This window comes from Drosophila gunungcola, chromosome 3R (genome assembly GCF_025200985.1).
Source record: "Drosophila gunungcola strain Sukarami chromosome 3R, Dgunungcola_SK_2, whole genome shotgun sequence".
Classification (NCBI taxonomy): Eukaryota; Metazoa; Arthropoda; class Insecta; order Diptera; family Drosophilidae; genus Drosophila; species Drosophila gunungcola.
In genome coordinates, this window is record NC_069139.1 from 695,933 (window position 1) to 710,770 (window position 14,838).

Consider the following 14,838-nt stretch of genomic DNA (forward strand, 5'->3'; position numbering starts at 1 on the left):
TTCCACAGTGTTTTTCACATAAAGTTAGCAACCAGAGCTGAACCTTAATTTAGTATTTATTGTAAACCTACTGGACACAACTTACCCTGGGTATATAAAAATATATATGTGTATAGTATATATCGCCCAGAAGCTGGCAGAAATTTTCGTGTGTTTTTGATGTATATCATTGGTTGGCTACACAAAAGCGTTTACGTTGTCTATATAATGCAAGAATGCAATCAAATGTGTGCTTATAAATGCTTTTCTCTGCTCTTGGCTAACTTCAAATCTAATCTCTGCTCTTTTTTCCAAACATTCCCAAACTTTCTGCACTTTTTACACCTGAGCTGGTTTCGTCTGCTTGCCGAGTACCATGAGCAGTTTTTGTAGGAATCGTGTGAGGCTTACTGAAAGGTAAGAAAAATAAAATTGGCATTAGTTTTATGTCATTGAACTGATTAATCTACTAGTTAGCTAGAGTTAGGGGTGCAAAGTAAATTGGTTAGTACTATTTTTCAGAAATTAGTGCTGAAGTAAAGGCAGGCAGGTGATTCGAATGTTAAAACCAAAGTAAGTCTAGGATAAAATAGCAAACTTAAAAACCTTTGACGCCGCTTTGGGACGCACAACCATCATCATTTTCTGTAGAACTTGTGTTAGTCCGCCTAGAATATCAAAAATGGGTGGGATTCACGTGACAAATCAACATAACAGAGCAAGAAGCTTTTCAGTGAATTAGATTGGCTTGGCTGACCACTTACCCATGGTCCTTTGGAACCAAATAGGCTTGTTCTTCCAGGCGATGAAGACCAGGTAGACGGGTATGCTGGATAGAATCATCAGGATGCCATATCCGGTCTCCACGGGACTGGCGTACATGGGCACCACGGTCACGAACATGGTGGCAATCAGGTAGACAATGGGGAAGACCATGGGCACTCTGATGGGTCGGGGAAGATTGGGTTGGGCCCATCTCAACCAGGGCAGGCACAGCACAGCCACTCCAATGCTCAGCTGAAAAATGTTCAAAAAAATTTATAATACAAGACATGGTAAATTGGAGACAAAAGAGAAGATTTAAATACCCAGAAAATTGAGCTTTTAATGCCATAAGAAATTCATGAATTTGGAACTATTGTGTGTGAAATATTTCTCAATAAGTATTGAGTAAATACCAGAAAAATATCAAAATAAAATTAACGAAATTAGTGGCCTAGTAATGGACCCGTGCTTAACTCACCCAAGTGGCAAAACCCACATAGTTGATCAGCGCAAAAATGTCAGATACTGTCAGGTACAACATGGATAGCAAGGCCATGGCCAAAACCGCAGGAGTGGGCGTGAATCTCTGGATCTGGATCATGGTGAGGATCTCGGGCATCTGGCCATTGTTGGCTCCGGCATAAAACAATCGGGAGGAGGTCAGCAGGATGCCATTAACTGCTCCAAAAGTAGACAAGGCCACGAACACTGAAAAGAGTCAAGGCCAAGCATAAGTAACTGCCAGTCTATAAAAGGCATTTGGGTACACCCACCTGGAATGGTCCATGCCAGCATGCCAAAGGCCCGCTCCGCATATGTCACTGCCACGGCCGAGGAGCCCAGGACCTCATCCGGCGACAAAATGGTGTAGAAGGACACATTCGCCATGACGTAGACCACAGTGACCAGCGTGCAACTGATTGCAATGGCGCGCGGCAGATTCTTGACGGGATCTTTCAGCTCCTCAATAATAAAGTTCAAGTAGTTCCTGCCAACAGCAGAGCAAACAAAGCCAATTAGCAACGGTCTACCCGTAGGCATTCTAATCCGCTTACCATCCATTGTAGGCAAAGAGACCAGAGTAGAAGGACAAGGCAATGGAGGTTACTTTAGTGTCCGAATTCTCGAAAGTAAAGTATTGCACATTGCCCAGTGAAAGTTGGTACATGCCAGTGGCAATGATGACAAACAGGGCCAACAGCTAAAAGAGTGTGACGTAGTATGTTTTTCCCCAGGAAATCTCTATTATCCGACTTACTTTGGCATACGTAAAGATATCCTGCACAGCGGTCGCCCATTTAACATCCCAGCAGTTGATTAGGGTTAGCACGACTGCAAAAAGCCAAATGGGAAAATGGAAAATGAAAATGTGTTTATTGAGCAGGCTGCTTAACCCACATCCGAGCCACCATCACGACTTCGGTGTCACGCCGAAGATAAAAGCCCAGAGATGCGAACGACCCATGTGGGTGATGTAATAACGCGAGGATTTTCATGTGACAATGTGACAACTCGTTATTTATTGCTATTGCCCCCGCTATTGTCTCATGCAAACGCACTTGATTCCGCACAATTAAATCAGTATTAATACTATCAAATAAGTAATGGGGGAAGCGGCGACAATCAACAAGTGAGTTCGGGTTTGAACACTAAAAACTTAATGGGAAACTTATTTTTCATTAAGTATCTGTGGCACATTTTTTATGTTTATTAGGTTTTATAATCAAAACCAGTAGACTCATAAAATGTTTTTTCCAATCTGAACTATTTAGTTTGTGTTTTATTTACTTATGCGCTTAATAATAACTGTGATAATTTTTTATTTTCCAGATACAGCCACATTTTTGTATAGTCCAATCTGAATTTGTTGCAAAGCAGAAATCAAAACAAAACACTGATAAGCCTGACATGGCAAACTCTTTCAGCGTGTTTATTTGCTCGCTACTCGGGGGATGCATTTAAATTGTTTCTAATCTATAGGTCAAGTACGCGAGTCCAGAGATTACGGTTCAGGGGAGGTTCTTCCGCCCATTAAAATTAACATTATTTCTTTAGAAAACGAAACTCACGTATGCAGCAGACGGCGAGGAGGCGGGCTGAATCCTCCGGCGGAGAACACTCCGGGAAGAAGGGCTTCAGGACGTAGGTGCTGAAAGTGAGGGCCACTATGGCTTGCGAACAGGGTCTCACGATCATGCACTCGATCCACAGGCGGATGAAGGCCATGAAGGGTCCGAAGGTCTCCATGATGTAGGCGTAGTCAGCTCCCGACTTGGTTATCATCGTTCCCAACTCCGCATAGCAATAGGCACCCACCTGAAAGGTACAATTATATACAATAAGCAATACAATAATACAATAAGCTGGTCAGTATTCTCAAGTTGATGAAATGTACGATTTTAAATAATTCGAACAATGTTTTAAATAGATTAAATATATGGGGATAAGTTGATCATTTTTTATGAGTGAAAAACATTTACATTGGTTTTCTAAATACATCTTCATCTTGCCTTAAAATTGTTCATAAATTTTTAATAAATCTTATATATATCGAAATAAAGTAAAAGCATTTGTATTTTACATAAATTAACGGAAAATCAAAAACCAAATTACAAAATTATTCCAGAGAAGAAAGAATGTGAGCAGTTGTCTGTATATTTGAAATTTGTGCTAAAGGTTTTAAAGCAAAAAATATAGCATCGATGCTTTTCCTTAGAGCTTTTTGATTAATGCTGTAAATATATAGGTTGCTTTAAAGTGTTGTGGGAGTGCGCAATCGTTGTCATCTGTCAGTGGCAGTGCTGCGTATACGTAATTTTATTGAGTTGAAGCCGCATCGAGTGCGTTTGACATGGACTTGTCATGTTTGTGTGCGTGCCTTAGCGAGTGTGCGTGTGCGAGTGGGTGTTTGGTTGGTGGTTCTTGAATTGGGTTCAGGAATTTCAATAATTTCATTAAGGGACCCAGAGGCACTCCGCTAGCATTCGTAATTGAATGAAAAAGTCCTTTGCTAAGTTCCACCCACTCGTTATTTCCATTTTCCGAAGCCAGCTGTTATTTACCAGCAGGTTATTTACACCTGGAGCAATGGCAACAGGTGTCTAGGCTATCGAATGCCCTACTCCCATTTGCATATCAGGTTATTTATACGCATTACACTCACCATCGAGAAGAGTCCGGAAATGACCCATACGATGAGAGCCAGGTTAACACTGCCCGTGTACATTAGCACTCCCGTGGGCGACACGAAAATGCCCGATCCGATGATGGAGCCCACGATGACCGTGCAGCCATTGAGCAGGCTCATCTTGGCCTTCAGTGTCACCTCACCTCCGCCGCCTCCATCGCCACCATCCCCCCCATCGCCATTGGTCAACTTCGTGGAGGCATCTCCACTCCCGTTTCCATTCACAATCGAACTCTTCCGCGAGGAGTTCTTCCGATTCAACGACTCCGTTTCCATCCTGTCAGCACTGCGTTCTGCACTTTAAAAGTTTCCTGAAGAGAGATTACATGAATAGTTTTAATGGTGTTCCGAAAGGAAAACTATATACATATATATAATAATGTATTTCATGAAAAATAAATTTGCGAGAACTTACTTTTTCACTTTAAAAATTTTTTAAACACACAGAAATGACTTGTTTAATGTGCAAAAGCAGGGTATAAACATTTATACATTTTTTTTACTTGTTTTTACTAATTTGTTTGTTTTACGTAAAAATCCTAAAAACTGTTTTCTGCCTGTTGTACCTAATTATGTTATAACTATCCTTTCGACTTCATTATAGTTGAATTGATTCTTCTCTATGCGTTGATGAACTTTTTGGGATCACAACCAGATAAAATTTATAATAAATTAATATATAATTTCCGAGTACTATTTCTGATAAAAACTTCTATCTATGAACAATTTAATCAACGAAAAAGCTTTGATTACAAACTGCTCACTTTTTCGTTTTATACCTTCGACCTTAATTAGTATCTATAAACCTTCGATTAATTTCACAAGATTGTTTACTATATGGTTTTATAGACCCATAATTTACACGTGTTCAGCTGTTTAGCTGTGTTTAGCTTAGTAAATTATTTAAGTAAAAATAATTTTCACTCAATTTGTGTATCTCTTAGTAAAAGAACTTTTGCATTTTTAATGGAGCTAATTTTTCATTTGTCTCTGGAGGGGAATTCACCCCTCTGCCACCGACTTTGAGAAATGCCGTGCTGTTTGAGAAAAGAGAAATATAAAATTCTAGATTATGTGCTAAGTTGTGATTCTGTTATTTGCTTGAGCAATATTTGTCTGGGGCTTATCAGATGTCTCAATTTAATGTTTCGCGAATGTTTGCCTGCAATTTTATAATCCCAGCTTGGAAATTTTGTGTTTTTTGCGTCTCCCCTTTAATGTTGCCTTTCCTCTTTTTTTTGAGTGAAAGGTAATTAAAGGTCATTGGCAGAGCAGAAGTAAATAGTTTGCTCTACTTTTACTCTGACTTTTTTATATACACCAGTGTTTTGGGAAAAAGCTTTTAAAGTATTATTTCTACAGAGAAAAATGTTGAAAATTATATACATATAGTATAAAATTTAGTTTGTGCGAAAAAGTTGAACAGTTTTGTATTGAACATATTTCACTCATTAAAAAATATATATGTATAACAAATAAGCAGACATATTTTTTCTGTAAAACTGGTAGACAGACTTTTACAATCAGGCGTGACTTCATTATCTGAAAAAGACGTCGATGAGGAAGCAATGGACTTCGCGTTACAAATATTCGGCATGAAGTTCATTAAACCCACAAAATGTATATTATGGCAATTCCTTTCGGTGTAAAAGTTTGTTGGAGCCTGAAGATTGATTGATTAGCCTCTGGCGAGGGCACGTGTGGGCCTATAAACTCGGCACAAAGCCAAGGAAGTGGTTCCCCTGGACCCCGTCCACTTATGGGATTAGGTCACGCCAATTGTTTACTTTAGTATACCATATGGTGGAAGGAGAGGGGGATGGGGACAACTTCCTCTAAGCAAAAGCAGGCCGGTACTGGACCCACGCTCTGCATAAATTAGCATGTCATCAAAAGGCGAGAAAAATTAAAATACAAAACGTGTGATTCAGTTATGGAATAACTTGTAGAATGACACTAGCAAAACAAACAGGTGAACAAACTAATGAAAGCCAGAACTTAAACCCGAAGACCCCCGACTACTAATTGGCCATCCGTTAATCTTGGCTTAACAGTTGGCCAACCAAGCCGAACGGAGTGAAACGTTCGAAAAAGATCCAATTACTCCAATGGCAATACTCGAATAGATCATGGATTTTTAATGGAAAATCGCTAATCGGGGTATTCCAACTATTTAGTGCGGAATTCAAGTGAAATCTGAGAGGGAAATAATACAAAATTACATTTGCGGAATTAACAATAAAACTGTGCTGGCATCATGGCTTAGTCATTACCTCCAGGAGGTCTCTTTCTATATTTCTAACTGGCGAATGGTATTGGCATTAGTTTACTTCAAAGCAATTAGGTCTTTCCCTCCACAGCTACCCATTTACTTGACCCAATTTATGAATAAATCAAGATACAAAACAATCTATTGATTCATCGGAATTGTTGTTCGTGTGCGCACCTGAGGCGTTAACAAAAACACAGCGCCGCAAAAGAACTAACAAAATCCATTAATTTTGGTATAGTAAACAGAAATGCTATTGTATAGTCCATATAAATCAGTGTACGCCATCGGTTTCAAGGCAAGTGCTTAATATATGCATAGTTAGCTTGAACTATCAACTAATTGAAGCTAATTTTGGAAAAACAATTTTTTTTCCTGACAAAATAATACTGATATCGTACGCAATAACAATTGGATAATGCAAATAATAGGAGGTTACTTTTTATCAGTAACAGAAAAAAGTAATACGCACGTGATTAAGAACGATACTTAGTTTCTAAAAATTTCAAATTCAATTCTTAATACCGGCTTCGGAATGCACTGTTCTGGTTGTATTATCACCAAAAACATCTTAACCAACAAATTCTTATCACCATTTATTTGAAATTGCGTTTGATTCACAAAAATCAAAATAAGAGGAAACCGGCTCGAGTCGCATGCCGATAATCAACAGGTCCGAGTTAGTCGTTCATTTAAAACCAAATCTAAATATATTCTTTAAGCAAGATTTTAGCATTTTTGGAATACAACAGCTCTGCACACATAAATTGTTGTGGGCAGTTTTTAATACCGTTTTTATGAGTTGCCAAAATCGCCTGATGCGTTTTAATTTGAATTTGTGTTTCACTGCTGCTGCGCTGACGATAGTTTTTTCCGTTTTATTAACACCTTTTTTAATTGTTTTTACTTCGTACTTTTGATCACAAAACACATGTGTGGCGCACGCAGCGCAAACATATTTTATCTGCTTAAATTGTATACCATTTGACTAACGCTGAGAATTAAGTACTCAAGAGGCGATTAGGATTTGCTACCTGCTTAAGAGGCTCGAGCGCTTTTCGCATAAAAAAAAACGGTTTACTAACTGAAAGTTACAATCAGTTGCTAGCAAGCTCCGACGGAGAACGAGAACCGCAAGCAACCAGCGGATAGAGCAGACTGACAACCACCGGCTGCTCGATTCCGCGCTGAGGCATCTTTGCTCCGGAAATCTCGACCAGAGGTTAATCGGGTTCGGCTCTGGTCGGCTGTAAGTTATCTCCTACACGCAAAGAGTGCAATTAATTTGAACCTTTTTTGTTTGATTTATTTGAGTTTCTAAAGATATAACTTCTTCAATTTTAAGCACTGTTTAAATATTCTGATCTAGTACTGAAATCAAACTAGCAAAATACATTGAATTATTACAAAACGATTTGTTAAAAAAACCTATATTTTGAAACTAAAAGTTAAGGATTTTAAAGCAATATTTGACATATAAAACCAATTCATTTAATAAATTTATAAATAGAGTTTTGTGACACAAGAGAATTAAATGGGTTATGGGTGGAAGTGTAACACGATGTTCATAACTAGATTTTCAAAAAAGCCAGAAAAGTTTGATTTTGCGCTACTTCAAACTTGTGCGATGTTCGTTTGAGAGGCTCGCTTGTTTCTAACCGGCACTAAGTGTTTTTTTGAATTCGTAATTTCACCGAAACAAGTTTTTGATGCCGCGTTTTGTTTGTTCCCGTGATCGTGGTCGTCAGACTCGTACCTTTTGTTTTTTGGGTTTTCGAGGGGGGTATGGTGGTTGCCGAAAAATGGTTCTCATTTCTTGTGTTTGGCAGACACAGACGGGAAAATGGTACACGCTGACTTTTATCTAACAGATACACAGAAACACAGCTCAAGAGCAGACTCTAATTAAGTTGAAGGTTTTCTGTTTGTTTACCCATGTGGTAACTATCTTTGGGTACTTGAAACTAATAGTACCCTTCCTGAGATACAAACGTACGTCTGGTTGCCGCGGTTTTATCCAAACTCACACGTAGGCTGCTTTGGAAATGCAAATTAGATATATGACGCTCTGATTTTCGCGCGAATATTCAAATCTATTCCTGCCCACTTGCGCCGATCTATAATTGAATATATCCGCACCGGGGACTGGAAGCTTTGCTGCATTTGCCACACAAATTACTTAATTCAAAGCTGTCTCCGCAATTTGTCGCCAACTAAAGCACAATGGCGACGCGTCTGCAATTTCTTTGTAGAATTTATTAAAATCACTTATATTACTGAGAATGTTTGCTGCCTTTCAGCTTCACTTAAACCTAACTTTCGCGTCGATCCAGGCGAGTTTATTGACCAAAGAAACAAAGGCTGAGGTCCAGGTTTGATGATTCGGCTGTCAATACTTATTTCAATCTGTTAAGCGGCCGGTTTTTGGTTCCCAAACTGCCAAGTGCCCATCATCGAGTTGCCTAATCTCCTCTTTATTGGCAATTTGTGTATAAAATCCCGAACTAACGACAATTGGCGGTGCGTCCAGCGGCCGGTTCGAAGGTAATTCTACGTACGATCATTTTGTTTATTTAAATCTCGCCATGATGTCTGTGACTTTAAGAGTTTCCTCAACTCGTTAGGGAATTGATTTACTAATACTTATATTTGCTTGATAAAATCAGGTGTTTTACAAAAATCTTGCTTGAAACGCAACACATAATGCTGAGCCCAATCAGCTGATCCACTTGGCTTGAATACTAAATTAGAATTTATTACACAGACAAAAACAAATACTCGATTAAAACAAATATTACCTAGTGAAATTCTAAGATAACATTTCTAATAAAACTAATAATTGTAAAGTACCGAATGCATTTGAAGAAAGATACCATAATTTTTTGGATAATTTTTAATGTTGAGTTTATTTAAATTTTTTAGAGAAATAAATGCTAATCACGATCGTTAATTGTTTTTTGTTTCTGTTTGGGTGGACAAATTGCGCCTGTCGGGCTCAGTGAACGAATTCAGCGATTTCAGTTAATAACTTTTTTGTGATCCATCTCGCAAAAGCCAATAAATTTCAGACTTGCCAAGGGTTATTCCCACCTTTTGGCCTTGAACTGGTCGAAAAAAATGTGTGCGGCTTTTGATACTGAGACTGCCGGCGTGCCAATAGCCAATAAGTTCAGCAAAACACACCTTTTCGGAATAGGTGGGCCGGGGGCATTTTGTTTCCCCCATCTAACGAAGCTCATTAATTTAGAGATTGCCTTTAAGCCCAAGTACTTAACGACGTGGCTGGAATTTCAAGTGCAAGTCGCTAAGAAATCTAACGTCTCGTGACGATTCTGACCAAATCCAACAGTATCATTGCATCAGATTCTTTACGATATATTGGTAATATCTGATTAGCCGTAAAAATCGGCGCCAAAGTGTCTAGCAAAGCTTTCGGAAGCTGTGTATGTGTGGGTGGGTGGTGGTGTGTGGGCAGCTTGTGACGTCAGGGATTGCCATTTGTGACGTGCTGGCCAAAAATAGCTCACTAAGGACAAAAATTTCACGGATTCTGGACTACTTACACACAAATATTAATTGATTTTTTTTGAGTTGAGGAACTACTTTTGTTAAATCAGGCTAAAACTAAACATTTTTTTTGTACACTTTCAGACAAAATTAAATATTTAAAATGATTAAAAAAATAATCTTTATTCTTTCAATTTACGTTGTTGGCTGTGTTAAATAAAATGTGCTGAAGACCAGTTTTGTTTTCGTGGCCACAGTCCGCGTTCTACTGACAGGCAGTTCGTGGTTACAGCATCGCAGAAAGAAAAAAAGCGGGAGAGCAATCAGCAGAGAATAGTAATCCACTCCCCCAAAAAACTCTCCGATAAGAAGGTCTTGAGAGGAGAACCTTTTGCAAACTGCAAATTACACATTTCGCAGCCAGGGAAACGGCCATCACAACCCCCGGCGATCATCAAGGGTTTTTAAGGCTTGGTCACGGACTTGGCCTTTCAAACTATGCCAGGCACTTATGCTTCTTCAAGTTTTCTCTGCCCTTTTTTTTGATTTGCGCGAGACGTCTGCTCACGTTTCACAGCGATTCAAATGCCTTTTGTTGTCCGCGCATAAATTTTTTGGCTTGGCACAACGTGCTTTGAGTTGCTGCTCTCTGGGATTCTCTGGAACCAAAGATTTTTTGTTGTACCCAAGGTCAGAGGAGTCCTGCTGCGCATGTCCTTAGAGTGCTTTAGCATTTGTACACCCGAGTGTGGTGATATATTCAAAAACGAATTATGAAAAAGCTTTGGCAAGCTAAAGGTATTCTCACTTTACTTATGTGCGCTTGACTAGTAACGAACGCTTTTTAAGCCATTGCTCTTGGACAGTTTTTTTTTTTCAAAAAGTCCTTAATTAATTTTCGCACCCCCAAAAATTTTAATATTATTTTAAGCCGAGATCAAAACCTACAATTTCTTAGCTGACTTCAAACTTTTATACAATTGTGGAAAGCTTTTTATACCTGTATTTTACACTGCTTGGGCAAAATGCTAAATACAGTATGTAATATAAGAGTGGTAGAAGTATAATTTATAATGTATGCAAGTACAAATTTTCAAGTCGTACGTCGTAGATTTAGAAGGCTGGAAAACGGAGAAAATTGGAAAAAAAAACAGCGAAAGTTCAGTTCGACCGATTGCGGTGATTCGGGCACAGTTTTAGATTAGCTTAACAAATCCCTGTCAAATATATTTACCAGCGGATTGTAACATTTATAACTTTATTAATAATCCATAATCAAAAAGCAATAAAATTAGGTTCGGATTTAAGGTCTGTACTTTTTAGGATCTAATTTATAATGGGGGGTATTGAATGAAAGCTTTTTCAAAATTTGTCAAGCCCAAGCATTTATGTTGATGAAGCAATTCCAATAACATTTAAATGAAAGTTAAAAAACAAAATGAATTTGTGATTATAATATTTTCTAATAATTTTTTTGTGGGAATTATTGAAGAGAAGTTTCAGTTCGTTTTGCCAACACATTTTGTACTTATTTCATATTTATTTCTTTTCGTGGTTCTCAACAATTTGTAGGTAACATATCGAATAAATCCGGTAAAATTTGGAACATGTGTTGCACTCAGGAGCACAATGCAACCCACCCACTTGAAAAGTGTGTTGACAAGGCCAAAATCAGAAAAGGTGGGTGTGCGTGTGTGAACCGATACCATGTGTGTGTGCGGTGCGCGCCAGCAACTTTGATCCAGCTGCGAACTGTTCATGCGTGGAAGCTGCATTGTTCAGTGCTTAAAAGCGATTGCCGATGCTACAGCTGCTATATAAATGCATTCCCCAGTGCGTATACGTAGTGTGCAACACGCATACGCACTGTTGCACCTTCATAAAGACTTGTCTCCCAACTTCCCAACTGCACTCGCTTATTAGTTTGTTTTGCAGGAGGGTAAAATCAATCAATGGCCTCACCTGCCGCCCATCACCCGCCATCAAACACAATTTGATGGCATCAAAGCTCCATTTGTGTGTCTAGCCCACGGACAGGATGCCGAGCAGGCAGGATATGAACGGACCATGGACCATGGACTACCGACTACAGACTATGGACTGTCCATCGAGGGCAGCAGCGCATATTTTGGCCCATGACAGTTTGCTTTCGCATCTATGTCATAGCTGTGTCTGCGTTTTTTGTACCGCTTTTGATCCTTACGTGACTGCGACAATTGTCGCCGGCACCTGTATCAGCGGAGACCTGGGATGACGTACATACACTCATAAAAATATTAACTCTAAAAGGGAAATTGGTCTTGAATTATAAGTTTTATAAATTTGAGATTTTTATAAATGAAATAAGCTATAAAAACTAAGCACTTGCTTAGAATTAAAATTTCTGCGAGGTTTGTTTAGAAGCTCTTGATCAAAGAAAGTGACAGATTTTAGAACCAATTTTCTTGAAAGTATAAAACATTTCTTGAATTTGTTTGAAAAACTACAAAATTGTTATTAATACATTCGTTTGTTATTGTTATGTTTATTTTTCTTAAAAAGACCTACAAGATAAGGAATGAAAACTATGAACCCTCTTAGAAGTGTCATATCTGTAATATTTGTTAAGAACATTCTCTTGGTTAAAGAAAGTCAGAGCTTTTAGAACCGATTATTATGCAAAATTATAGAGTAAAGGATACTTTTTTTAGTGTAAATGTCACTATGTGAATGTTGGCACCGCTTTTTGTCATCTCTGCGTTGGCGGCAAAGTTTTCCCGGCACATCTCCACATTTGCAAATGCAAATTCAAATGCTCGATTACAGTTGGCAAAAAGCTCATATGCATTTGCTTATCGCTTCGTGCCTGAAAAAATTTTGAATATTTTCCCAGAAATGCTGATCAATGAAGTGCGCACTTTTTGCCGACTCGGTGGGTAAAACAAGTTCTAAGCTACTTACTACCCGAAGTCCTGTCTCGAATTGCGATAAATGTTTGGCAGACTTCACTGCACTGCGTACGTATTTCCTTGACGATTCTGTCCACTGTGGATTAAGCGTTTTTCCACCTGCAAATTTATGCACTTTCTGACCATGAGAGCCAGATACTCAGATGCTCGGGAGAAAATGAAGTGCAAAGCAGCTTTTGAAGAGGCATCCTGGAGTGAGATGGTGGGTAGTTATGCAAAGTGCTGCCAGCTGTCGGATTATGCTGATTTTCATGGACTGAAATCAATTTGAGAAAGGCATTTCGCAAATGAACATTGGCTGGAGCGCACAATCAAAACTTTACTAATTACGAAAACTTGCCGAAAAATCTTCGTAATACAATAAGTGCGACAGTGCCCAGATCCCAGATTCCAGATCCCTGAAGCCAGCTAACAAACAAAGAAACAGGCAAGTGAGAAATTAACTTGCGTTTTCAATTACCAAAGAGTCTAAGGAGCCAGGACCAAGCTGCCAAGGCATCAAAATCAAAATCAAAGGATGTGGAGCAGAGACGCCGTCTGCTGACAATGCGAAAATGCAAAGAGCAAAGCCACTTGAAGCACACAATATGGAAAGCGGAAAAAGTCCGGGAAAATGGGAAATAGGAGAACAGGCGTCAGCTTCTGTTTGGCCAAGTGCAAAACTTGTTAGAATACTGAATTCCGCTTGAACTGTTATTATTTAGGCTCCGAAAATATGGTTGAACGGCCACTTTTCCTCTTCACATTTTTTTTTATATTTGGTCAGGGTTTTTTTTCACCACTCACTCACCTTAGTTAGCTTTTCATTTACTTACTTTCCTTTGCTTTTCTGCAGCAATTTGCATATCCATTTCTGAGTCCTTTACGGGCTTTGCATATTTCTCCCCGACTCTTGATTTCTTTCACTTCGTTGAACAAGTTATTCTCCTCTTTCAGTTTTAATTATCTGAAAGTTGATTGATCTGTATCGAATGGATTCTGCCACATTTGGATTAGTTTTTGAGTTTCCATTTCAAAGCTTCCCAGCTGAGGGAAGCCAGGGAGCATTTTCCATATGGCACAATTATTCATGTTTTTAATTTATTTAAAGTCGTGGCTGGTTGTCTGGCGACATCAAAAAGCCAGCCACCATTTGACACTCGCGCCGCGAGTTTAAGTTTATAATTTCATAGACTTGGCGCGCTCCTTGGCGACTTGCCCCGCTCCCTTTTTTCCGGGGCGGCGTCTTGAATTTATGCGCTGAATTAATTATGCACGTACGGAGTCGGAGGATTCCAACTCCCCGGCAAACTCCGCTGTTTGTCTGGTTAGTTTGTGTTTGGCGGCGTTGACGGCGCATTTAAAATAATTGCTCAGCGCTGGAAAATGTAAAGCTTTCGCGTTTCGTGTGAAAAGTTTACCCTGCGCTCGCGGCATAAGCTCATAATGGATTTGTTGCGTTTTTTGCACCCGCCGCAGAGTTTTGGCTTGCGAACTTGCGGATTGTGGCCAGAAATCAAGCGAAGGGGAAGGCAACCGTAATTGGGTGTACCTCCAACAAGCTAATGTAACTTATGGGTAGTTATAAGTGGATAACGCCAGAGAAAACTCTTTCGATTGGAATCGAAAGTGTTTGTGGACTGAAACGGACGGCTGGTTTCTAACCAAACAAAGGTCATGAATTGTTACTGTTTGTGTAATATAATATCCAATTTACAATAACATTCTTTTGATATTTTAAAACCTATAAGAAATTTGATATTGTTATAATGCCAAATTTATATGGAAAGATCGTTATTTACTTTTCGGATCCTGTCAAAATGATACCAAATTGATACGGGATTTTATTATACCGAGTTTCATTTCACATTTTTTAAGTAATAAGCTAAAAGCATTAATAAATTCATCTTTAAGCTCGTGAATAGATGATTTTAAATATTTTGTGGGAAAATATTTATAAATTTATGAAATAAGAAATAAAACATAATTGGGCTTTTAAATTTGGATTTAGCACCTGATTTTTAAAATATGCACCGCTTTTAAAATCCACAAAAATTATTAAAATATATGATGTAGTTAAAAGCTAATTTTTCAAGGTCAACTATTAAACGTTCATTTAATTAAACTTCCTTTTGTAATGTCATAAAGTCATTGCTCAAATCTTTGATTTGAAGTTATATAGACAGACGAATAGTTTCAGTTGG

General features: G+C 38.6%; 1 protein-coding gene across 7 annotated transcripts; it reads right to left on the minus strand.

Moving 5' to 3' along the window:
* Nucleotides 1–17: 17 nt before the first annotated feature.
* LOC128255452 (Y+L amino acid transporter 2) lies at nt 18–10,037 on the minus strand. Of its 7 annotated transcripts, XM_052985111.1 has the most exons (10): nt 7,235–7,391; nt 3,908–4,242; nt 2,814–3,060; nt 2,003–2,076; nt 1,800–1,945; nt 1,518–1,732; nt 1,223–1,452; nt 744–996; nt 586–647; nt 18–389 (listed from the first exon to the last, which is right to left on the minus strand). In XM_052985111.1, the coding sequence occupies exons 2-10, from the start codon at nt 4,205–4,207 to the stop codon at nt 387–389; spliced, it is 1,530 nt and encodes a 509-aa protein (XP_052841071.1). In that variant the 5' UTR covers nt 4,208–4,242; nt 7,235–7,391; the 3' UTR covers nt 18–386. The 7 variants fall into 7 exon arrangements, with proteins under 7 accessions (XP_052841071.1, XP_052841043.1, XP_052841036.1 ...); XM_052985083.1 differs by lacking the exons at nt 586–647; nt 7,235–7,391 and adding an exon at nt 9,907–10,037; XM_052985076.1 differs by lacking the exons at nt 586–647; nt 7,235–7,391 and adding an exon at nt 9,764–9,900.
* Nucleotides 10,038–14,838: the final 4,801 nt, after the last annotated feature.

Bases quoted from the DNA above. Each gene is read 5' to 3' on its own strand.
- LOC128255452 (XM_052985083.1), bottom strand. From the start codon at position 4,207: ATGGAAACGGAGTCGTTGAATCGGAAGAACTCCTCGCGGAAGAGTTCG. The intron at 1,946-2,002 runs GTAAGTCGGATA...ACACTCTTTTAG, and splicing joins ATATCTTTACGTATGCCAAA to CTGTTGGCCCTGTTTGTCAT. The intron at 1,453-1,517 runs GTGGGTGTACCC...GACTCTTTTCAG, and splicing joins GCTGGCATGGACCATTCCAG to TGTTCGTGGCCTTGTCTACT.